General features: G+C 38.3%; 1 protein-coding gene across 15 annotated transcripts in view; it reads left to right on the top strand.

Annotated features, from left to right (window-relative positions):
* Window positions 1–23,662, top strand: part of TASP1 (taspase 1) — a 254,221-nt gene that overhangs the window by 116,868 nt on the left and 113,691 nt on the right. For 13 of the 15 annotated variants that reach the window (XR_015555652.1, XM_087445629.1, XM_087445625.1 and 10 more), the window contains one exon: window positions 6,341–6,451. The exons of the other annotated variants lie outside the window; for them this stretch is intronic. Coding sequence is in view for 12 of the 13 variants with exons in the window: in XM_087445629.1 (XP_087301755.1) it covers window positions 6,341–6,451 (111 nt within the window). In the remaining variant the exon portion in view is untranslated. The remainder of the gene's footprint in view (window positions 1–6,340; window positions 6,452–23,662) is intronic. 15 annotated transcript variants of the gene reach the window in all.

Below are 23,662 nucleotides of genomic sequence, written 5' to 3'. Positions count from 1 at the left end.
AAATGAGGGAAACCTGGAGGCTTTCAGGAGTAAGAGAATGGATATAAGTTGATGAAGCATGGAATTTTAGTTAGATAAGGAAGGAAGTGAGGACCTAAGGGGAGTGAGGGATAGTTAAAAAGCAACAGAATTAGTGGATGACAGGTTTTCGGTGAGGTGGAGGGAACGTTGGAATCCGAGTGCTCAAGAGGTGAGCTGGAAAGATAAGATGGATGGGATGATTGCAATTTATACTATGGAAGAGTTAACGTTATTAATAATGACATATTCATGGGAGTAAATTTATGAGGTAGTGTGGATATTTGAAGAGAGGATATAAGAGAATCTAGAAGCCAGGATATTGGGAAAATCATCTAGGTAAATATTAAAATCAGCAAGAATTATGACACGGAGTAGTGCTGGGCAGAGTAGAAGTAAGCTGGGAGCTAAAATCTCAGAGGAGTGAATTTGTCTTTATATGTCTGAAACTGTTTATATTTACCCTTGCTCTAGAAGGGTAGTTTAACTGATTCTAGGTTGACAAGTTTTTTTCTGTTTATTGCCTCAGCATGTTTAAGATATTAGTCTTCAGGCCTCTTTTGTTGCTTGGGAATATGTAACTTATCAGTTAAATTTTTAAATTTCCTTGAAGATGATCCTCCTTTTCTTTTATGATCAATTTTTAGTATTTTCTCTTAGTCTTTGGTCCAGAGTTTCACTATGGTATACATGAGGATGGATTTGTTTTTATTCATCTTCTTTGGAACGTTGTTGATATCTTCAGTTTAAAGATTTCCTTATAGCTTAAATTCTGGAAACTTTTGTTCATTATCTCCTCAAATATTAGTGCCCCTTCCCCATTCTTTCTCTTTTCTCTTCCAAAATGCCTATTAATATGTTGGAAAGTCTCATCTTACACTCCAGGCTTCTTGACTCCTCATTTTCCTTCTCTTTATTGTTCTAGGCTGCTTTTTAGTTTTTTTCCACAGATATATCTTCTAGTTCTCTCTCTTGCATTGAGTCTTAAACATTTTTTTTAATTTGAAAAGTTTTATTTAGTTCCTTGAAAAATCTGCACGCCTCACTCTGCCCCCTACTTTCAGATTGCCCTGTTTTTAAAAATTATATCTCTTCTTTTTTATCTTTGTAATACAGATTGTTCTATTACAGGGATAGTGAAACTATGACTTGTGGGCCACGTCTGGCCCGTGGCCTGTATGGCTCATGGACTAAGAATGATTTTTAAATTTTTAAAAGGTTACTACAAAAATAAAGGAAGAAGAATATCTGACAGAGATCATATGTAGCCTGCAAAACCTAAAATACTTACGTTTTTTTTACTGAAAACGTTTGTCAACCTCTCTTCTGTTATCACCACTTCTTGGTTTGATAATCCTGTTTTTTGCATCTGTTCATTCCACCTTATAAGTGTGTGTGTGTGTGTGTGTGTGTGTGTGTGTGTATGGTTTGTAATTTTTTATTGTGGATTAATCATCAGTGTGGGTTTTGAAAAGTTGAGGATCCCCGTAAAAGAAGAAATGTATTATAATTCTGAAGTCTTTGGGTGTGGGGCATACTGGAGTCTCAGCAACAGGAAGCACACTGGGGAAGAGTGAGCTGAGACTGGGCTAAGGGTTGGGATTAAAAAGAGATGACCTGGCCATAGAGACTGACTCTCAACAGGCTGTGGAAATGTCCAAGGTTTCTGCTGAGTCCAGGGTTCTCATCTAAATCCCTTAGGTTGGTCTATAGGATACACAGTTAGGGCACTGGCATCTGGGCTGGCCAGAATGACAGTTGAGTGTGTACTCAGTAGCCAAACAGGTCCCCAGCACCTTTGGGGAGATCAGACAATATATGGCAGCACCACTGTCAACTACTGTGTACTCGGCCTAGCACCAAGTAGGTGCTCAATAACAATCTGGTGAGTGAATGAATAGGGGAAGAAATGAATATTAAGTCCACATTTTGGGGACTGGTAAGTACCGGGCAGTTATCTGCTGCCATCCTTTGCCCTAGACTACTAACCAGATAGGAAGAATCTGGAGAGATGCCTCTAGTAGTTGTTTTGTAGATTCTGTTGAGATTTTCTACATAAAATTATATCATCTGCAAATAGGAGTAGTTTTGCTTCTTCTTTTCTGATCTTTATGCCTTTTATTTCTTTTTCTTGCCTTATTGAATGGCTTGAACCTCCAGTGTTATTGAATAGAAGTAATAAAAGCAGACATCATTGTCTTATTCCTTTTTTTTTTTTTTGGTAATTTTATTTATTTATTTATTTTTTCCCCCAAAGCCCCAGTAGATAGTTGTATGTCATAGTTGCACATCCTTCTAGTTGCTGTATGTGGGACGCGGCCTCAGCATGGCCAGAGAAGCACTGCGTCGGTGCGCGCCCGGGATCCGAACCCGGGCCACCAGCAGCGGAGCACACGCACTTAACCGCTAAGCCACGGGGCGGCCCATTGTCTTATTCCTTATCTTAGGGAGAAACAATTCACTTTTTCACCATGATGGTAACGGTAGTATTTTTGCATATAGTCTTTATTTCTGGAAATTGATAGTTGAATTTAGAGGCTTGATCAGATTCAGGTGTAATTTTTTTTTTGGTGTGGGGCAAGACTACAAATGTATAATTTTATTGGGAGACACGTAATATCTGGTTGTATCTTTTTTGTGATATTAATAGCCATTGATGATTGTTGCCCATATCAGTTATTACCTTATAGGTTACAAATGGTTATATTCTAATTCTGTTAATTTCTTCTTCATTTATTAGCTGGGGTACTTCTATGGAGAAAATTTTCTTTCATAAACTATTTGGTTACCCTCTGTACGATTCCTGTAGGAATTGATTGTTTTCTTTCATTTATCAGTTTTCACAATAGTGAATTGGTTCCATAGCATCTTCCAAAGGTGACAAATGCTTTTTAAAACATAAGTTATGAATTCACTTATGTGTTTCACTCCATTCAGTTGTCATTCTTATTGATGCTAAGTAAATGTGTAGTTTTCTAAGTTCTTTTAGAACTTGGTATTTATCACTTTTCCTCTAAGGTTGTTGTTAGGTCTTCATTCTATGTATAATCCATGTTTTCTGCTAAGATCTGAGAATATAAATACACTCTTGCTTGCATGAGTAAGGACAAAAGGAGGATGTAATGAAAGGCTTATTTCTAATATCTGTAAATAAAGAATGGAACTGTTTGCCTTTGAATCACACTTCAGCTATATGGCAGCGTAGTCTAAGAAACCTTGGAATTTTGTAGGTAAAACCACAGATGTCAAGCTTTTCTTTGATTGGGACCTATAGGAGAACAAGCTTTTGGTGTCAAGGTTCTTAGATCAGAGGTGATATATGTCAGAATGATATTTGTCAGAATAGAAGTCATAATTTTAAAAGTTTCTTGAAAAAATCAATCATTGGAAAACCTGTATATTCCTGTATAACAACAGAGGAAAAAATCTCTCTGACACATATTGTGTATTTTTTATGTAATGTTAACTTCATGTGGTTTAGCTGTTTGACTTGAGGCATGTGTACATAACCTTCTGAACACTCATTTAGCTTATAATATGCCAGTTTCCTAACAATTATTATTGTTCTAAAGTATAACATTTCACCATTTCACTGTTTGACATCAAATATGTACACAAAGGGAATTAAAATTTGTGGAGTTTCATGAGCTTACCACAGTATCTCTACATAGTAAGTGTCAAAAATGGTCTCTTTTCTATTAGCTTTATTGTTGTTTTTCTCTGATTATAAAAATAATATTGTAAAAATTTAACAAAATAGTGATCGCTGTAATCCTCCCCACGAAGTTATATATTAAATTACATATCTATATCTTCCTCTAAGTGTAGATACTCACAAAGGGATATTTAGATCTTGAAGAATATTTACATTTACACTTTATCAAAAAAATACAGGGAAATTATTTCTGGCAAAACATCAGGTAATTTAAAAAAAATTGAAACTTTTTGAACGGTTTGTATTTTTGGCAAAGAGTGTATGTTTTTTGTATGTGTAACATAATATACACATATGTGTTTATGCATATGTGCATGTGTATATGGGGGGCAGAGGAAGGGTGGGAGAGAGGAGGGTGGGGAGAGGTGTACATATGAAGAGAAAATTTCTGAAATGAAAGGCACCAACATTGTTTAACAATTACAGATAGTATTTTTTAGGGAGATTTGTTGTTATTGCCTGAAGCCTGTGATAATACATACTAGCCAAACAGAGAACTGTATATCATATCAGTTTGTGTTGGTTTGTTTCATGAATTAAAGAATTTTTAGGCATTATTTAAAAGAGATTGTTTCATTTGATAATCTTAGTCCACATTTTTGGCACTCTTTTTGATTGCTAAGAACCTTCCCTCTCCATTTACCGGTATAGTGTGTGTGTATGTGTGCGTGCATGCACATATCTGTGCACAGATTAATGACATGAAAAAAATGTTACTTTGTTCCTGGTCCTGTTGGGGAATCTGAGTGGATCCTGGAGATGCTCCTTCTTTTGTTGTGATTTTTTTGACAGTAGAGCTGTCATACTTTTCCATTAGTCTCAGTAGATGCTTAGATTATTTGATACCCTTTACCTGTTATATGAATTAATGGAGGACTTCATTTTCTAATAAACTAACAGAATACCTTTGGCAGGAATCTTTTTTTTAAGAGATGAGAAGCAGAAGTTCAATTAGGGGAAGAATCATTTTTAGTGGAAAATAGCTTTGTATAAAAGATACCTTGTAAAGGTCTTCTGTATGTAAAGGTCCACTGTTCTCATTTGGCTAAGACGACACTGACATTTTAATTAAATTGATTTTTTGGGCGGGCCCCGTGGCTTAGCGGTTAAGTGCGCGCGCTCTGCTACTGGCGGCCCGGGGTTGGGATCTCCGGCGCGCACCGACGCAATGCTTCTCCTGCCATGCTGAGGCCGCGTCCCACATACAGCAACTAGAAGGATGTGCAATTATGACATACAACTATCTACTGGGGCTTTGGGGGAAAGAAAAAGGAGGAGGATTGGCAATAGATGTTAGCTCAGAGCCGGTCTTCCTCAGGAAAAAGAGGAGGATTAGCATGGATGTTAGCTCAGGGCTGATCTTCCTCACACACACACACAAAAAAAATTAATTAATTAAATTGATTTTATATATATAAAGCATTTCATATATATAAAGCATTTCATATATATAAAGCATTTCAAGTGGCATTTAGTATTTTAAAAATAGACTTACCCCTCCACTGTTTGTCAAAGTAATTTTTTTATATTTTGTTTCTAAGAAAAAATCAGGCTCTTCCTTCAGAAATTTTTTTTTTTTTTTTTTTTTGGTGAGGAAGATCAGCCCTGAGCTAACATCCATGGCAATCCTCCTCTTTTTGCCGAGGAAGACTGGCCCTGAGCTAACATCCGTGCTGATCTTCCTCCACTTTATGTGGGACGCCCCCACAGCATGGCCTGACAAGTGGTACGTCTGTGTGCACCTGAGATCTGAACCCAGGCCACCAGCAGCAGAGCGCACGCACTTAACTGCTACGCCACGGGGCCAGCCCCCAGAAATCTTTTATTTGAACTTATCAGAGGCAAATTAAATTTCCTTTGCCTCCACCTTTCCTGGCAGTTTCTACTTTTAACAGGCAGAAACTGTAATGGAATTCTAGGCAGTGCCTCCCACCACCACCATACCTGCCCTGTCTTAGTGTGTCTGATGGTCCAAGTTCACCTCAGGGGGTTTAAAATGCACTCTTTCTTCAGAGCTACAGAGAGTATTCACTCTTGGAAGCTATGTAGATTACTGTTAGAAGGTGAGAAAGGTGCTGTTTTATCAAATCCACTTTACAGCTGTTGATGTGTGGTGGGCATTGCAGTGAAAAGTAGGTGGGAGAGATTCAGGTTGCCCTTGGCTGCCTAGATTTCTCGTATGCTCCCAGCTGTGTGGGGTGCCCGAGAGAAAATGGGAGACTAGGCCAATTGAATATAAACAAATAATTATAAAACAGAATTTTTTGTAGTTACCCAACAATGGAAATGAGACAGAACGCTAGGAAATCCCTAGGTAGAGAATCTAAATTACTGTATTTTGTAAATAATTCCTATGAAAAGGGGATTTTCTTTTATTTTTCTTTGTTTCCTTTTGAGATAAGACAGTCAAGTGTTTCTTTAGTTTTTGCTGAATCGCATTACTAAAATTACTAGATTGCTCATAGAAATCATTTCATCCATCACTGAATTGTTCTCCAGCACAACTACTTCTTAAGTGGTGCATAAGGGTGTTTTAATGCTAGTAAGACAAGAAGGATGTTGAGTACTGCTTTTCCTAAGCCGTTCTTGGTTTCCTTGGATTTCTAGGATGTGGGGAGCATCTTGTGCGCACCATACTGGCTAGAGAATGTTCACATGCTTTACAAGCTGAAGATGCTCACCAAGCTCTGTTGGAGACTATGCAAAACAAGTTTATCAGTAAGTATAACATAAAGAAAATTATTTCCTTCTAAATATAGATCGTTTCACTGAGATGTAAGCTCCATGAGTCAGATACCACATTTGTATCGCTAGACCTGGGTCCAGGGCCTAGTGTAGACTTAGACTCTCAATTAATATTGGCTGAGAAAAGAAATTCCATCAAAATAGCTACTACAGCATGAAATTTGCCGTATAACTAATCTAACGCCCAAGCTGTGAGACATTGTTTAGGATTAGAGTGATATACAGTGGGATAAAATTCTACTAAAACAAAATTCAAGGGACAACCTCCTTTAAAAGTTTTTTGTATTACAATTTGACTCTTTTTTTAAACATCAGTGTTGTTTTCATGAATCCAGTGCTGCCACATACAGTTTTATAAGGTTGAGTTGATATCCTACCTGGGCTCCGTTTGCCAAGCCATGTAACCTGATGTGAGGCTGCATCCGCTTGGAGGAAGGGATGCCTTTTTCTAATCTGTGGAAAGGTTTTGTATAGCCTAGCAGTGGTCCTATACATAACTGTTACTTTGGGTTAAAACTATTTGACTTAGTCTGGTTTTCCCATCTTCTAACATTGAGCTTACCACTATGGGAAAGATTTGTGAAGTTGTATAAAAAATATAAAGCATAGTTAAAAATAGGTTAGGATAATAAGCCATGAACACATAAGGAAAGAGTATCATAAGGTTAATCTAGGGAGTATCTCCACTTAGGGAATTATACAGGATATAATAAGGTGCTAATATAATATGGTGAGGACAACATAGACAAAAATGTAGGAAGAAATCACCCCCAAAAGGACTCATGTGTGACAGGCTCTTAGAACTGGCCCCGGAAGTGTTACCTCACAAACTTGGGGTTCTCTGCCTGATGTGAATAAACAAGCCAATTAATTATGGCATCAGCCTTCGGGGGGAGATATCAGCTTTTATTCTGTGAAATTGATCTTCAGGGAGACAGGGGGCATGTGCCCTCAGATCTGTCTTCCTGATTCAGGACTTGGGGTGAAATTTAAGAGGTTAGGGAGAACAGGCTGGCACGTGGAAACACTGGTGGGACAAGTTTTGATTGGTGGGCTTCAAGCATTTATGGTAAGGTTTTAAACATTTATGACAGGGTTCTAAACATTTATGATGGGGTTCTAAATATTTTTGATGAGGTGTGGAAGGAATTTTAACATCGGATCCTCCTGAATGAGGGACCCCTCGCTTCTGATAGGAGTCTGGCATTCAAGTTCCGGCCATGTCTTGGTCCTTGGGTTCCGTGGGGAGGATGATCTTTGGTTCCAGGGTCGTTTCAGGTCACGATTTCTTCTTTTGCACATGCCCTGACTACGTGAGTACAGTTTTTCTGAAAGACAATTATTATTTTTTTTTTTGTAAGGAAGATCGGCCCTGAGCTAACATCTGCCAATCCTCCTCTTTTTGCTGAGGAAGACTGGCCCTGGGCTAACATCCATGCCCATCTTCCTCCACTTTATATGGGACGCCGCCACAGCATGGCTTGACGAGCAGGGCGTTGGTGCGTGCCCGGGATCTGAACCCGTGAAACCCAGGCCGCTGCAGCAGAGCACGCGCACTTAACCGCTTGCACCACTGGACCGGCCCCCTGAAAGACAATTCTTAATCACTCCGTTGATAAGAGATGGGGTCCGTTGAACTGGTCCTGGAGGGCCTGTGGTTACAGAAGGCTCTGGGATAAGGCTCTCGGATAAGTGCGAAAAGAAGGGGGAAAAAGGAGCATGAGCACAAACATGACAATGGAATTAGGCATGGCGAGGGCTAGACGTCTGCATGACTCTTACTTGGAGGGAAGTCTTCCTGATGTGCAGTGGAGCTGGATCGGCCAGGTGAGGCCAGGTCATAGAACGCCTTAAAATCTCAGTGTAGGAGTTCATATTTGATCTGATCTGATCTGAGAGAACCCTTGCATGTTCTAAAATTGACCAATAAAATAGCGTTTGGGGGGAAGGTTGATAGAGTAGATCTGGGGTTGTCCAAGACCATCTCTATAGGAGAGAGACATTAGGGGCTGGGAATGGTCCAGGTGATGGAGAGGAAATGGTGATTTTGGGGGAGGTATCAATGGAGAAAGTGGAAATAGTGATAGATTCTGAGACTAGCAGGATGTAGCCCTCTGGATCCAATCAAGAAATAGAAACCATACATTAGGTTAATCAGGGGAAGTTTAATATAAAGAATTGTTAACTATGATGAAAAAGTAACTATAAGACATAAGGAAACTCTGTGTGGTATTCTGGAGCTGAGAGAGAGTGTCCAAGGAAGGACGTACTTGGAAGGGGCTCAGACCTTATTGGAGGTGTGGTTTGGCCACGAGGTAGCAGAGAAGTTCACTGGTTTGGCCAGGCTGGGAATGGTCTGGAGTTGCTGGGCAAACAATAGGCCACTCTCTGGAGTGCAGACAGGGAACAGATAATCGGCACCTGGTGGCTGGGTATGCAGTGGGAGCCTGGCACCAGCGGGGGGTTAGGGAGGTTAGAGAAAAATGGGGAAAAAGTGGGGATGCAGAGGACACAGAGGTCTTCAGAACACACAGGTCACACACAAGGGGCTTGCAGAGGGAATGACTGCTTGGTGTGTGACCTTCTGGGCCACAGGGCCCTTGCCAAGGGGGTGCTGACAAGCAGCTGCGTGCAGCCACTGTGGCCTCTGGTTTCCAGATCGAGAGGGCTGGTTGGACGGGTTATATACCAGGCTCAGCCTGCAAGGTCATGGACGGACTGTGTTCTGGGCCTGTGACTGGGGCAGACCTTGCCAGATGTTCTCACACCTACACTGCCTCTCCTCCCCAGCCATGGTGGAAATTGCAAGAAGGGAGCCTCTTGTAACTTTTTTTATGTTCTCTAACTCAGTTTAATTCCTGGCTCCTTGCCTGTGTTCTGCTAGTCTCCTCTATGTAAGCCTAGTCTCTTTTTACATGGCACTTTATATTTGTTTTCCCCCCTTCCCTCTCCACTGGGTAGCATCTGGATTCCAGGGAGCTTCTGTGTCATTGTGGGAGGGACCAGTCTGGTTCATGGTCACCCTCTTCCCACTGTTGGCTTCTTCTGAGATAGGCAAGCCCTATCTCAGAAGAAGTCCACCTACCTATGTGTTACAGGCCTCTCTCACTGTTGAATTCATTATGATGTCCATGGGTTTGTTGTAGCCTCCAGCTTCCTCAGTATACACAGCATCCACTGACAGCAGATGCTAGTGGTAGTGGAGCCAGGTGGTCTGAAACTTGGAATAAGCAGTGGGATTGTCAAGTCCTCATGGCCCACGTCTATCAGGCTACTTTTTCTACTTTATTCCTAGAGCATCTTACTGGCCTGAGGGTGGCATGGGAATGGGGAACTTCCCTACCTGGCTTTCTGTCTCTCTAGGCCTCATCTGTTCTTGAATCCTGCAGATCTAGCTAGGGCTTTTTTTAATCCCCTCTTTTTCCTCCGCTCTCACCAGCTTGGGAAGAGGGACAGAAACCCATATGAGTGTCCGATTCTTTTCTTCTAGTTTCCTCACAAATGTCCAGGTGTCTAGTCACTCTCCTACCCCAGCCCTACATTTAGGGTGCTCTGGGGACCTGGCTTAGCAAGGGTTCCTCCAAACTATTTATTTTGCCAAAATTTAGGCTTTACCTGCTCAAAACATATTTCATCCCAAAGCTGTCTCTACTTAGAATTTATGAAAGTCCACTTAGAAGTTCAGAGGATAGAACTTATATCAAATAGATAAGCATGCAACTGAGGAGATAAATGGAGGGTTCCAGGGGTGAGGATAAAACTGAATTTCTTTCTTTCTCAGAATTATAAGTATTTGTGTTCAGGCCTTTTTAGTAAGTATCATGCCCTGTTAGGGAAGATTTTTAAGGCAGAGAGAAAGAAAAACAGATTATGGGCAGGAAAGAACTGGATTTATTTATCTGTAGGAAGAACAGAGTGAATAAGTGTAGGAAAAAAAAATTCAATATGAAGAGATTTTGTACAGTTGCTTTCTTACAGTTATTTGAACTGAGGTTATGAAGACATAAATAATGGTATTAACTATATGTATGCTAATAAGAATTGCCCGATGGCAAAATGTGAGCTGAGGAATGAGTTAGGAACAGGACTTTGAGGTCTGCCTCTAGTGATTTTTTAGAAAAAGGTTGATTGCATTCATGTTAACTACATCCTCAAATATATCAGAACCAGACTTAGGTCTTATTGTTCTTTTGTTTTAATAATTACCATTGTTGAATGCTGTTTTTAAGGGAAACCAATTTTTTGGCTGTAATAGCATATGTAATTTATATAATTTGCTATTAGTTGTCCAGCTGTACTAGATCCCTTCTCAGAACATTAGTGGAAAGGAAGAGTAGGAGGTGAAAACTAGACGCTCAGGAGAAGTTAACTTCCTGGGGACCCTGTGGTGGATGTGTAATTATGGCACATGGTAACTTTCTGCTTGTTGAGAACAACTTGAAGCTCTTTACTGAATATAAAACCACAGATTCAGTAGCTAGTTTTAACTCTCCAGATTTGGATCCATGCTAAGGAGTTCCTAAACTCCACTTCTTTCTCTTTTGTTGCTTGTACTCTCCTTTTGTATAGCTCTTTAGAACTACTCAAAGAGTTGGACTGCAGTGTTTCGTTTTGCCACTGGATCCTCTGACCTCTAATGCCTATTGAACCCCATCTTAAAAATTCCAGACTCTGGGGCTGGCCCCGTGGCACAAGCGGTTAAGTGCGCATGCTCCGCTGTGGCGGCCCGGGGTTCACCGGTTCGGTTCCTGGGCGCGCACCGATGCACTGCTTGTCAAGCCATGCTGTGGCGGCATCCCATATAAAGTGGAGGAAGATGGGCACGGATGTTAGCCCAAGGCCAGTCTTCCTCAGCAAAAAAAAGTGGGGGATTGGCAGATGTTAGCACAGGGCTGATCTCCTCACAAAAAAAAAAAAAAAAAAAAAATTCCAGACTCGTGGAAAGGAGTAAGAAACTTCAGAGTTCACCTAATCGACCCTGCTCATTTAATAGTTGAAGAAACTTAGTTTACAAGAGTTCAGTGACTTGCCCAAAGTCACCTGGTTAGCCAGTGGGTGTTCGTTCTGCAAGATCACACTGACTTTTTTTTTTTAAGTAAAATGAATGTGAAATATAGAAAAACAATATCCTGGGCATTAGGACAACTGGGTTCTGCTCTCAGCTCTGTGTCTGACTCACTGGATGTAGCAAGTTACTTAGCTGTTTTACTCAAAAAACAAAGAAAAAACCCGAGAATGTTAGACCAGAGACAGTATCTCAGTTTCTTCACAATGCTAAGTTCTGTGAGTCTGTGCTGGATTTAACTTGTAAATATGAAGTTCTTTTTAATCAGATGATGTGGAAATGGGATTAGAAAATGAAAATTTTCAGGAACCACAGATGATATTTACAAAGTAGTTAGAATGAAAGAAATTGAATGTACCAGAGGCCTGGACTAAGAGCGAGGAAGTTGGGTTCTTTCCTCTTTTAACGCACTGGTGGTGAAATGAGTTGTCTGTTTTAGGTTATTATTTTGGGCAAATTATATGTTAGATCAGTTAAGAATAATGCAAAATAAAAGCTTATTTACCTCCACTTATTCCTTCTCTCATGCTCTTCCTTTCTTTATGTAGAGTTGTGTTTCTGGCTTATATGAATTTCCTTCTCTCTGAAGATTTTCTTTTAACATTTCGTGCAAGACAGGTCTACTGGCAACAGATTCCTTCAATATTTATTGGTCTGAGAAAGTCTTTATTTCTCCTTCACTTCTGAAAGATAATTTTGCAGGCTACAGAATTCAAGTTTGCTGGGTTTTTTTCTCTTGACATTTTAAATATCTTGTTTAACTCTCTTCTTGGTTCCATGATTTCTGAGGAGAAGTCAGATGTAATTCTTATCTTTGCTTCTCTGTAGCTAAGGTGTTTTTTCTTCCTCTGGCTTCTTTCAAGATTTATTTTTTATTTTTTATTTTCTGCACTTTGAATGTGATTTGTCTGGCTCTAGTTTTTTGAGCTTTTATCTTGCCTAGTGTTCTCTGAGCTTCCTGGATCTGTAGTTTGGTGTCTGACATTAGTTTGGAGAAACTTGCAGTCATTATTGCTTCAAGTATTTCTTCTGTTCCTTTCTCTCTCCTCCTTTTGGTATCCCCATTATGTTTATGTTACATGTTTTGTAGTTGTCCCGCAGTTCTTGAATATTCTGTTCAGGTTTTTTTTTTTTTCCAGTTGTTTTTCTCTTTGCTTTTTCAGTTTTAGAGGTTTCTATTAAGATATCCTCAAGCTCAGAGATTCTTTTCTCAGCCGTGTCCAGTCTACGAATGAGCCCATCAAAGGCATTCTTCATTTCTATTACAGTGTTTTTGATTTCTAGCATTTCTTTTTCATTCTTTCTTAGAATTTCCATCTCTGTGCTTACATTATCCATCTGTTCTTGCATGTTGTTTACTTTTTCCATTAGAGCCCTAGGAGTACTAATCATAGTGGTTTTAAAATTCCTGTCTAATAATTCCAACATTCCTGTCATATCTGAATCTGGTTTTTGATGCTCTGTCTCTTCAAACTGTGTTTTTTGCCTTTTAGTATGCCTTGTAAGTTTTTCTTGATAGCTGGACATGATGTACTGAGTAAAAGGAACTGTGGTAAATAGGCCTTACTAATATGGTGGTGAGGTGTGGGGGAGGGGAAGCATTCTACAGTCCTATGATTAGGCCTCAGTTTTTTAGTGAGCCTGTGCCTCTGGACTGTGAACTTCTCAAGTGCCTCTTAGTTTTTCGTGCCCACCCCCTTCCCTCACGTGGAAGGTTAGAGCTGGCTGGAGTTGAGTATTTCTGAAAGAGGTTAAGCTCTGATAAAACCCCAGTAGGTTAGGCTCTGGTAAAATAGTTTCTCCTGAGGGCAGGCCTGTTAACAAGAACAGAATACTCTGTGGTATTTAAAATGGTTCCTTTTCCTCTCCCCCTACTGGAAGCACAAGGGAATTTTTCTCCGATCTTTACTCTGAGAGCCTGGTAGAGCTCCAAGAAGTAAAACTCAGAGAAGTCTGCACTGAGACTCCAGCAATTCTTCAGTTATAGTTCTAGATTTCCTCCCTGGCACTAGTGGAGGTTTCTGCTCATGGATTAGTGCTCTGGTAAGTTGTGATTCTCTGTATCTGACTCTCTGTCTCTCCAATTTTGGGGGCAGTTGTTTACCTTGTTTACCTTCTCTGACACATCTGTTTGTTCAGCTTTTTACTTGTTAGGATGGAGTGGTAAGCCCCTTACATGGTAGACTGGAAACTGGAAGTTCTCTCCACAACTCTTTCTTAATGGTTATTTATCAAATTTTTAAAAATATCTAAAATCATGGATTAAAAAAATGCTTTCCAGTTTTAATTTGTCTTTTCCTAATAAGTGAGGTTGAGCAATTTTTCACATATAATTTGGCCTTTTGTATTAATCTGTGAATTATCTGCTCATAGCTTTGACCATTTTTCTGTTGTACTGTTTAGGTGATTTTCTTTTAATTGGCATTTAATTTTTTTTAATGGCAAAAGTACCTTAACTGAAAGATTCTAAAATGGCATAGCAATAACCATCTATGCAGATTTTAAAATAACCCTGTCTTTTTTTGAGTGATGGCATGTTTGATATCTGTGACCTTCTGCAGTAATAAGGGATTTTTAACAAACTAATGTTACACTTATGCTTAAATGATTTGTTTTAATGTATTTTTCTAAAGTAGTAACTTATTAAAGATTTTTTTCTTTTTTTTTACAATTTGAAACGAACTCAAATTATCTTAGATTTTTATTTTTGATAAATGAGACTTTAATGTGATAGAATGAATAGAGTAAAATTGAAAGACATTTTGAAGATTGAAATGTTTTTGTTTCCACTTGCATTACCATCATGCCAAGATCCAGAGCTTTGGTTTGACTTAATATAGGAAGCATAAAAGAGAATAACCAATTTGTGCTTTTTTTTAAAAACCACCGTTCGTGTAACATGCAAAACCCATAAAAATGGGTACTGTAAAAATAGTGCCTTAATAATACTTTATGCTAACCATCTGATTATAGACTGAACACTTAGTTAAGTAGGGAAAAGAAATAAATAGATTTCCTTTTTAGTTGTGCTTTTTAAATGATTACACACACACATATAAAAGCACTTACGATTCAGATGTGACTTTTCCTATTCATGGTTATTTTTGAACAAACTTGGTTTCATGAATTATTCTTTTTTCATGCAAACTGTGGCTACACGTGTGGTATATGAACTTCAGGGTGGCATTATAGCTTCCTGCCCAGTTCTCAACAAGTAATGTCACAGTACAGTTTTTAGTTGGTTCTGCTCACTACTAATAGTTGATAAAATTTTATCTGTAAAAGTCAAATTTCTCTTTTCTTCTCTTTGAATTTCTAAGTTATTAGTATTATCAACCTACAGTCTATGTGACTATTGTTGAAAAATTCTGTGTGGTCTATAGTATTATGATTAAAAAAAGGTAGTTTTTGCTCTATGTTCCTTTATCTTATTCCTTAGAAGAGTGTTCTTATACTGTTATTGACATCATAGGGTTATTGTCAAATGCAAAATGCTGTCAACTATTGAGGTTGAAGGGAGTCTCCTCTTGTGATTTTCTGCCAAATTGAGAAGTTATATTCAATAAATATTTTCTTTTAATGGCCAAATTCTTAGCTAAAACTATGATAATCCATGAGCATTAGTTTTTGTAGGAAGAACAAAAGTACATTGTCATTACGCATTTTAACCTCTTATCTGAGATTGTCAATTATGTGTCATGAATTTCTTTATAATTTAGAAAATTTTAAAAATATACTGTTTTCTTCACTAGTGGATTTTTGGATTTTTAGAAGACTTTTCTTCATATCCTTTATTTACATTTTTATTTTTCAAACAGTAAAATCTTTTCCCTTGGCAGCTGTCTGGAACTTGAGGGACTCATAAGAGAGCTTATGATTTTTTATCTATTAAAAAATCAAAGATGCTTCTCCTTCATTATTATAAACACTGTGATATTTAGTCTTTGTACTCACATGTCCAAATTGCAAAATAAGGAAAAAAATAAATTAGGCATCCCCCAAAGCATTATTCATTACTAATTCTTGAGCCCTGGGCTTTTATACTTTCAAAATTTTTAACATCTTTTTAATTAACAAATATTCTTTGAAAACAATGTCTGTACTTTGCTGACTACTGTGAGAGATGTGCAGATAAATAAAACAAAAAAGCCTTGCTAACAAGGAACTTGTGTTCTAGGAGAAGGAAAAAGGCAAATGTACAATAAATCAATGTACAATAAATAAAATTTAAGATGCAGTAAGAGCCATGCTAAAGTTCAGGAAATATAGGCTTCCGTTCCTGGCAATTTTATGAAATGGAGATCCTGGAACCTTTTGACTGCAAGTAATCTAACAATACTGGACAGAATACTAATAGCAAAAATCACACTTTCAAATGAAGTGTGACAGGGGCTTGACAGAAGCCCCCAGGGGCTTGACAGAAGTAAATGAAAATCCTTCCTGAAGGAATACTCTTTCAACTCAGATCTCAAAGAAGTCCTCAAATATGAAATCCCAAATGAAACCTTAAAGTAAAGTAAAACATACATAAAGGAGGGTTACCATGAGAGAGAGTATGTATGTCCACAGAAACTTTAGCCAGACTACCAAAGACTTTAGATGTTAGAATCACTAGGTAGAAAATTTGAAATAAGTATGTTTTAGACATTGATTTTTTAAAAAAATTGGTATCATTTTGGAAAAATATTTGTCACTATCATGAAAAGTGGAACATGTATGTGCCCCACAGCCCAGGAATTCTAGTCCTAGATATGTACATGTATACCAGATGATATGCACAAGAACATTTACAGCATTGCTTTTCTTGACAGCAAAAAATGGAAACAACTCTCATGTCCACCAGTAGGAGAATACTGTGTGGCAGTGAATGCATTACAGGTACACATCAGTATGGATGAACCTTAAATTCATAATACTAAGTTAAAAAATGCAGTTTGCAAAGGACTGCAGTCAGTATGCCACCATTAATATAATTTTGCAAAACCAAACACTATTTGATTATACATGCACATATGGTAAAACTATAAAAGAAAGCAAGAAGTAATTCAGGGGAATGGTTTCCTTTGGGAGAGAGGAACTGGGAAGTCTCAACAGTATTGGTAGTGTTAGAGTTTTCTAGTTATTGAATGGATTAATGTGTGTTTATTCTATTAGTATACTTGATAAATTATGTTAGTTATATCCTTTTTATGTTTTATGAAAAACTTCATGATTAAACTCTTAATATGATAAAGTAGGAAAGGCAGAAGAGTTCAAAAGACAACAGAGGAAGAGGTGTCGTATATGGTAGACCAAGGAAAGTGTCATGAATGAGGTGCCTTCAGGAGGGAAAATCTTGGATTTGTTTTGTGAACAGCAAATGATCTGATTTAACAAGTGGACAGAGTATATTAAGAGTGGTGTAATTACAAGTGAAAAAACAAGACAGAAGAAAAGTTGGAGAACCACATAAGGCTTTGGCAATAGAGTGTTATGCTAGGATGTGGGATAGATTGGGGGAGGGAGACCCTGTAGGTGAAGCTACTAATTTGAAGGCCATGGCAATTAGAGAAGCTGAATTAGAGTGGACAGCAAAGAGAGTGAGATACCAGAGACTCTCAAAGAGAGAATCTTTGGGGCTTGATGGCTGATTGAATGTGACAGATGCGGTGAAAGAGGTGTCAAAATAACTAGAGTTTTGATTCTGACGGACTTGGAATTACAGGCCAGTAACAGATTATAAGAATGTCATGTATGGAACACTGAGCATGTAGAGAGAATGGGATTGATTTTGACCATTTTGGCATAGAGGTGTTTGTACATAAGACAGTCAGTTGGATATGTGCTGCTGGAGTCTGAGAGGGCAGTTGGGACTTTGGGCTTCTCCTCATAATTTGTGGTGTCTTCCACAGAGTGGATGATCCAACTAAGGAGGCCAGATCTGCTTGTATGTCATCTCCTCAAAGAGGTCTTTCCTAACCACCTTACCTAAAATTCTTACTCCTCTTGCTACCTTCCTACTCTGGTTTATGTTTCTTCTTAGTTCTTCTTGATTTATTCTATACATATTTGTTTATTATTGTTTATCTCTCTTCAGCAGGGTATAAACTCTATAAAAGCAGAGATTTTGACTGTTGTTTTTCCCCCATTGTTATATCCCCAGCAGGTAGTACAGTGTCTAGCAAATAGAATATTTAGGAATGAATGAATGAGAATAGAGTTGAAAGGGAAAACCTTAGAGGATGTCTGCCTTCAGGTGAGTGGAAAGAGTATCCTGTGAAGGAGATAGAAAAGAGAGAGAGAATGGATACAACCAAGGAGGACACTGAACTGGAAGCCTGAGGCAGAAGGAATTTTTTCTACATAACCAAGGGATTTCCATGTGTTTAGAGATGTACATAAATATCAGGGAAAAGCTTTTGAATTTAGGTGTTAGGAGGGTGTGAAACACCTTTCAATCTTGTACAGTGACAGGGTAAGAAAAAAAGAACCCCACTGAGCAGCTGGGAAAGAAAGAGGACCAGAAATGATGAAGAGGGTCTTTGAGCCAAGGTCTTTGGTGACAAGCTAGATGGGTTAGAGTTCGATAGATGACTGGCATCCACAACTTTGCATTTAAACCGTGTAGTAATACACAAACTTATTGAAGACTAATACTTTGGTTTTTATCTTTTTTCTTCTTTAACTGGAGTACGTCTCATAGAGGGTCACAAAGTTGCAAAATAAATCATGTTTTTCTTCCCATGTGACATAAGATACATATGTAGAATCCCAGAATATTTTTAAGTGTATAGAAGTTTTACAAATCAGAATAAATTTAAATGAGTGGGTGGAATGGAGACAGAAGGAAAAAAGAAAAGATAGCAAGTGGCTACAAGAATCACAGTCATTTTAGAAATGAACGTGGTTTTCTGAGGGCCTTCAAGAATGTTCTTTAAGAATGTTTTTTGCTGCTGGCAAAATCGAATGCTTTTTGTTTGTCTCTTTCTGGGGAGTTGTTGTGGTGAGCTCTGAAATGCCTCTTAAAGTGAACTCTTTTTTTAATAGAGGCTTAAGAAATAATCATATGTCTTATTTAAAACAAGATGCTGAAATCTTGTGCGGGAAAGCTAGGAGGTTCGAGAACAGAAAGAGTGATTAGTTAGATAATACTCAGTGGACTTGTTGAAAATATTACAAATTTGAGACTCTTTTTGGCTAAAACGATAGGTTAAAAATCACATTTATTGACCTGGGCAATCATCATTTGAAAATAAATAGTTCATCTGCTTGTTAAATGGAGTAACACCTAAATTTGATTTTTCAGTGCATGTTGAGTGTAAGAAACAGAATCATCACAATTTCCAAGAAACTCAGAAGTTACCTTCTGTGACATGGCTAATGCATTGTTCCTAAAGTAGAATCTTGGGATAAAACTGACAGCCTGTTCCGGGCAGCCTCAATCATTTTTCTCTCTTCCTCTAGTCTTACAAATAAGAAAAAAGAAAAACTTGTTATTGTTTTAAATTACTAACAGAATTGATTAGCAGCAGACTAACAAGATGGATTTATCAGAATAAGTGGAAATGAGTAGCCAGCAGCAGAAGTGTGACTTTATAGGGCTTTGTGCATTCACAGCTGAAGTTGGTTTTCTCCTTGTGGCCTAGGTTTCCTGTTTACACAAGAGCTCTAGCCTTCTGGATCCTGGAAATCCCATATATTTTGGACACTTGAAATTTTTTAAATAGCAGAGGATGATTGTGTCAATAGCAGATGTGTTCTTACTCACTCAGGCCTTTGGGGAAACAAAGAAAAAACCATTTAAATTAGCTACCAAATTTTTTTTTTTTTTTGGTGAGGAAGAGTGGCCCTGAGCTAACATCTCTTGCCAATCCTCCTCTTTTTGCTGAGGAAGATTGGCCCTGAGCTAACATTTGTGCCCATCTTCCTCCATTTTGTGAGACACCACCACAGCATGGCTTGATGAGTGGTGCATTGGTCTGCACCCAGGATTTGAACCTGCGAACTCTGGGCCGCCAAAGCAGAGCATGCGAACTTAACCACTATGCCGCTGGCCCGACCCCTTAGCTACCAAATTTTGATAACTGGAAATAATCTGGTAATATTATTTGGTTGGAAACCAAATAACAAGTGCAATACTAAAAAAGAGGGAAAAAACATAAAAACAACTCTGTGAACAGTGTCATGTTACTTTAAAAAGAACCATAGTTTGGGCTGGTCTATTTGATTTCAAAGGGGGCCAGATTTAGGGACCTTGCGCTTGATTCTAAAGGTTAGTGCCATCACAGAATTGGGAGCTGCTATGCTATTTGCAATAGGCACTTTATTTTGAATTTATGTTAAAAGATGTTTATGAAGTATTAAGCTGTAAGTAAAACCACACAAGGAATTTGTTTCATCCTGTACAGGAAAAGAAAAGAAAGAAAGAAAGAAAAACAAAGATCTTTGTTTCCATATTAGCAAATTTTTTTTTTTCCTAAGGGTACTGATTAGGTGATCAAAAAGCTTTTTTGTCTGTTTCTTTAGTTTGTGAGCATATGGAAGAAACCACTAATATTAGTTACAGTAAACTCAGAGCACATAATTATAATGTTGCAAGAAGGAAAGGAAAATTAAATCATATGAAGCTGAAGGCTGAGTTGTGCAGTATATTGACTGATTAGTTTGAATAGGGCTTAAGTTACACTTGGTGGATGTTGGTAAATAAATCAATCCATAATTGTTATAATGCTCATAATAGGTTTTAGAATTGCTTTTATGGTTATAAAGTGGCTTCCCTTCATTGTAATTTATTTAAAGCCATCAGAAATTTGAGAGTAACCATGATTTTTGAGCTTGTGAAAATCACATATTCATGAGGAAAGAACAGAGTGTATGTAAACAACATTATTCTTAACTTTTTATGAATGTGGTAAAATTCAGTCCATTCATTAGCATTAATTGTGGGCAGCTTTATGCTGAGTGCTTCTCACATAGTCCATCTGAAGCTCAATGACACTGATGATTTTCTGCTATTTTACTTGACTTATGAGTTAATCTTCAGTTTCAAATTGAGTAAGCTCAGAGTATCTTTTCTCTTTTAAATAGCAGATTTATATTTATTTAAAACACTTAAATCAAGTAGCAGGCTTCACTATTTGAATTTTTGATTAGGAATTCTGTAATTGTATTTGTTGGGTAAATTTTGAATGTGTTTACTCTAAGTCTGTGTGTGTGTACATGTGCATGCCTTTTAGAGGTTGCGTTTTTTTTTTTTCTTGGTGAGGAGGTGAGCCCTGAGCTAACATCTGGGCCAGTCTTCTTCTACTTTGTATATGGGACGCCACCACAGCATGGCTTGACACGTGGTGTGTAGGTCCGCGCCCAGGATCCGAACCTGTGAACGCTAGTGAAGCAGAGCATGCGAACCCAACCGCTATACCACCAGGCCAGCCCCTAGAGGTGTTTTTTTTAAGGTCAAAAATAATCCTGCCTGTCTGCCTTTCTTTCTTTTCTTTTCGTCCTGTAAAATATAATGTTCCAAAGAGCTTCTTGTTGTATTCTGTAACTGTTTAAGTACAAAGATGCAAAAGAAGTGGTTGTTTTATAAATATAGAAACCTTTGTTTAAAGAATCCAACCCAAAAACCAATTGACCGACAACCAATAGAAATGATACAGGTGAAAATTAACTCCCTTTGGTTGAATGATTTTGAAGCAACAGCACTTTAAACAAAAACAGTTGGGAGTGATTAGCCTTTGATTTTTTTTTTTTTTTTGTGAGGAAGATCGGCCCTGAGCTAACATCTGCCAATCCTCCTCTTTTTGCTGAGGAAGACTGGCCCTGGGCTAACATCCATGCCCATCTTCCTCCACTTTATATGGGACGCCACCACAGCATGGCTCAACGAGCAGTGCGTCGGTGCACGCCTGAGATCCGAACTGGCGAACCCCAGGCCGCCCCAGTGGAGCACGCACACTTAACCAATTGCGCCACCAGGCCGGCCCCTAGCCTTTGATTTTTTTAAAAAATACTTTTTAAGAAGTGGAGAAATTTAAATAAATTAAATGATAATTAATACTTATTATTCCTAAATATTACTGTCTTATTAATTAGAAATATTATTAATAGTCTTAGACATGATAATATTATTGTGGTTAAGTAAGAAAATATCCTTGTTCTTAGGAGGTGTCTTCTGCAGTATTGAGGATGAAGGCTTATAGTATTTGAAATTTAAATTCAAATGGCTCAGAAAAAATGTTATGTGTGTCTCATGCTTTTTCACTGTAGGCTGAGGATGACTTTAATTTTTTATTTTTGGATTTATGAAAAGCCCTTAGTATTTGCAGTTCTCAGCTTATGCATCCAATCTAAAATCCATCATATAATCACATTTGAAAACATTCTTCAAGCAGGCAGTAAAGAATGTAAACTGTCAGGGGTCACGCTTTATCACCTCTACATGCCAACTTTTGCACTGTATCAGATATTTGTGGCACATAGTGTGGGCTGGCTTGTCCGGTAGTTGTTTTCAACCTACTTTGCCCTTGCATGCCTCTATTACATAGACTGTAAAAACTAAATAGTCATGTTTTAAGACTCCCTTGCAGCTAGGAATAACCGTACAGTATGGATCAAGCCGATGAGACATAAGCAAGAGTCTGCTTGGGGGTTTCGGGGAGAGCCTTTTGTTTTAGTGATAAAAAGGACTAACATCACCCCTTTTCCCTTCTTCTTTTCCTGAATTTGGATGTGATGACTGGATTAAGAGCAACCATCTTGTAGCCATGAGAGAATAGACAGGAGACTTACAGAAATCATGGCCTTGACACTGTAGATCTGCTGCCGCAAATGCAAATGCCGCTCCAGATTGTTTGTTAGATGTGAAAAGTAAACTCCAATTTGTTTAAGTCATAGTAGGTCTGGGTTTCTGTTAGTTGTTGCTGTGCACTCCTAAATTGTTCCTTGTGTATCCTCAGTGAATACTTGTAAAATGGAAAGTATGTTGAAAATCTGGCCACTCATTTATTTTCAAACTGTATTTTACTTTTTAAAATTAAAAAAAAATTTTTTTTTGTTGTGAGGACGATCAATCCCTGAGCTAACGTCTGATGCCAGTCCTCCTCTTTTGGCTAAGGAAGACTGGCCCTGGGCTACCATCCGTTCCCATCTTCCTCTACTTTATATGGGACGCTACCACAGCATGGCTTGACAAGCGGTGCGTCAGTGTGTGCCCGGGATCCGAACCGGCAAACCCCGGGCCACCGCAGCGGAGCATGCGCACTTAACCGCTATGCCACCAGGCCGGCCCCTCAAACTGTATTTTACGTGTGTGTGTGTGTACACCCACGTACATACATACATGCTTACATACATAAATGGGCTAGATGCTTTTGTTTGAATGCCATTGGTCACTGCATCTTCTGTTTTCGCTAATAGAACCATGAGTTTGCTCAAATATTGGAAGGCCATGTGCTTCGTGGTCCCCACCATGAAGTTAGTAGGGAGGGCAGAGTGATTATTATATTCTAGCTACCATACTACCCTATTCCATACTACCCTTTGTTAACACAGCTATTGTGTTAGACTATTAAACTTAGAGTTGATTATTCTGGCAGTCAAGTGCATCAACCTCTGTGCTTGATTATTAGAGATCTGTATGATCTGCTGGTATGTTTGTCCTTCCATAAGGTTTTATGCTGTATTATACTATCGGTCTATTATTTATTTGATGCAAAGGGAATATCATCACATGGTACAAGATTCAAAAGATACAAAAGGATAAACAGAGAGAAATCTCTCCCACACTCTGTCCTTTAGCCATCTCAGCTCCTCTTTATAGAGGCAACCAAGGTAATTAGTTTCTTTGTATTCATCCAGAGATATCCCATACATTTATGTGTGGTGTGGTGTGTGTGTTCTTTTCTTGCCTTTTACACAAATGGTAGTGATTTATATACCAGTTCTTCACTTTGCTTTTTTCATTGAATATATTTAGGCAATCTTATCTGAATTAGTTCATAAAGCGCGTCTTTATTCTTCTTAACAGTGGTATAGTATTACATTGTATGGATATGCCATAATTTTATTATCCACTCTCCTTTTAGTGGACATTTAAGTTGTTTAAATCTTTTGCTATTACAGACACATACCACAGCAAA

This window comes from Ceratotherium simum, chromosome 21 (assembly GCF_057802395.1).
Source record: "Ceratotherium simum simum isolate JZ-2026a chromosome 21, ASM5780239v1, whole genome shotgun sequence".
NCBI classification, from domain to species: Eukaryota; Metazoa; Chordata; class Mammalia; order Perissodactyla; family Rhinocerotidae; genus Ceratotherium; species Ceratotherium simum.
The sequence above is the reverse complement of the archived record's forward strand: the minus strand, read 5'-3'. Positions and strand labels throughout refer to the sequence as shown.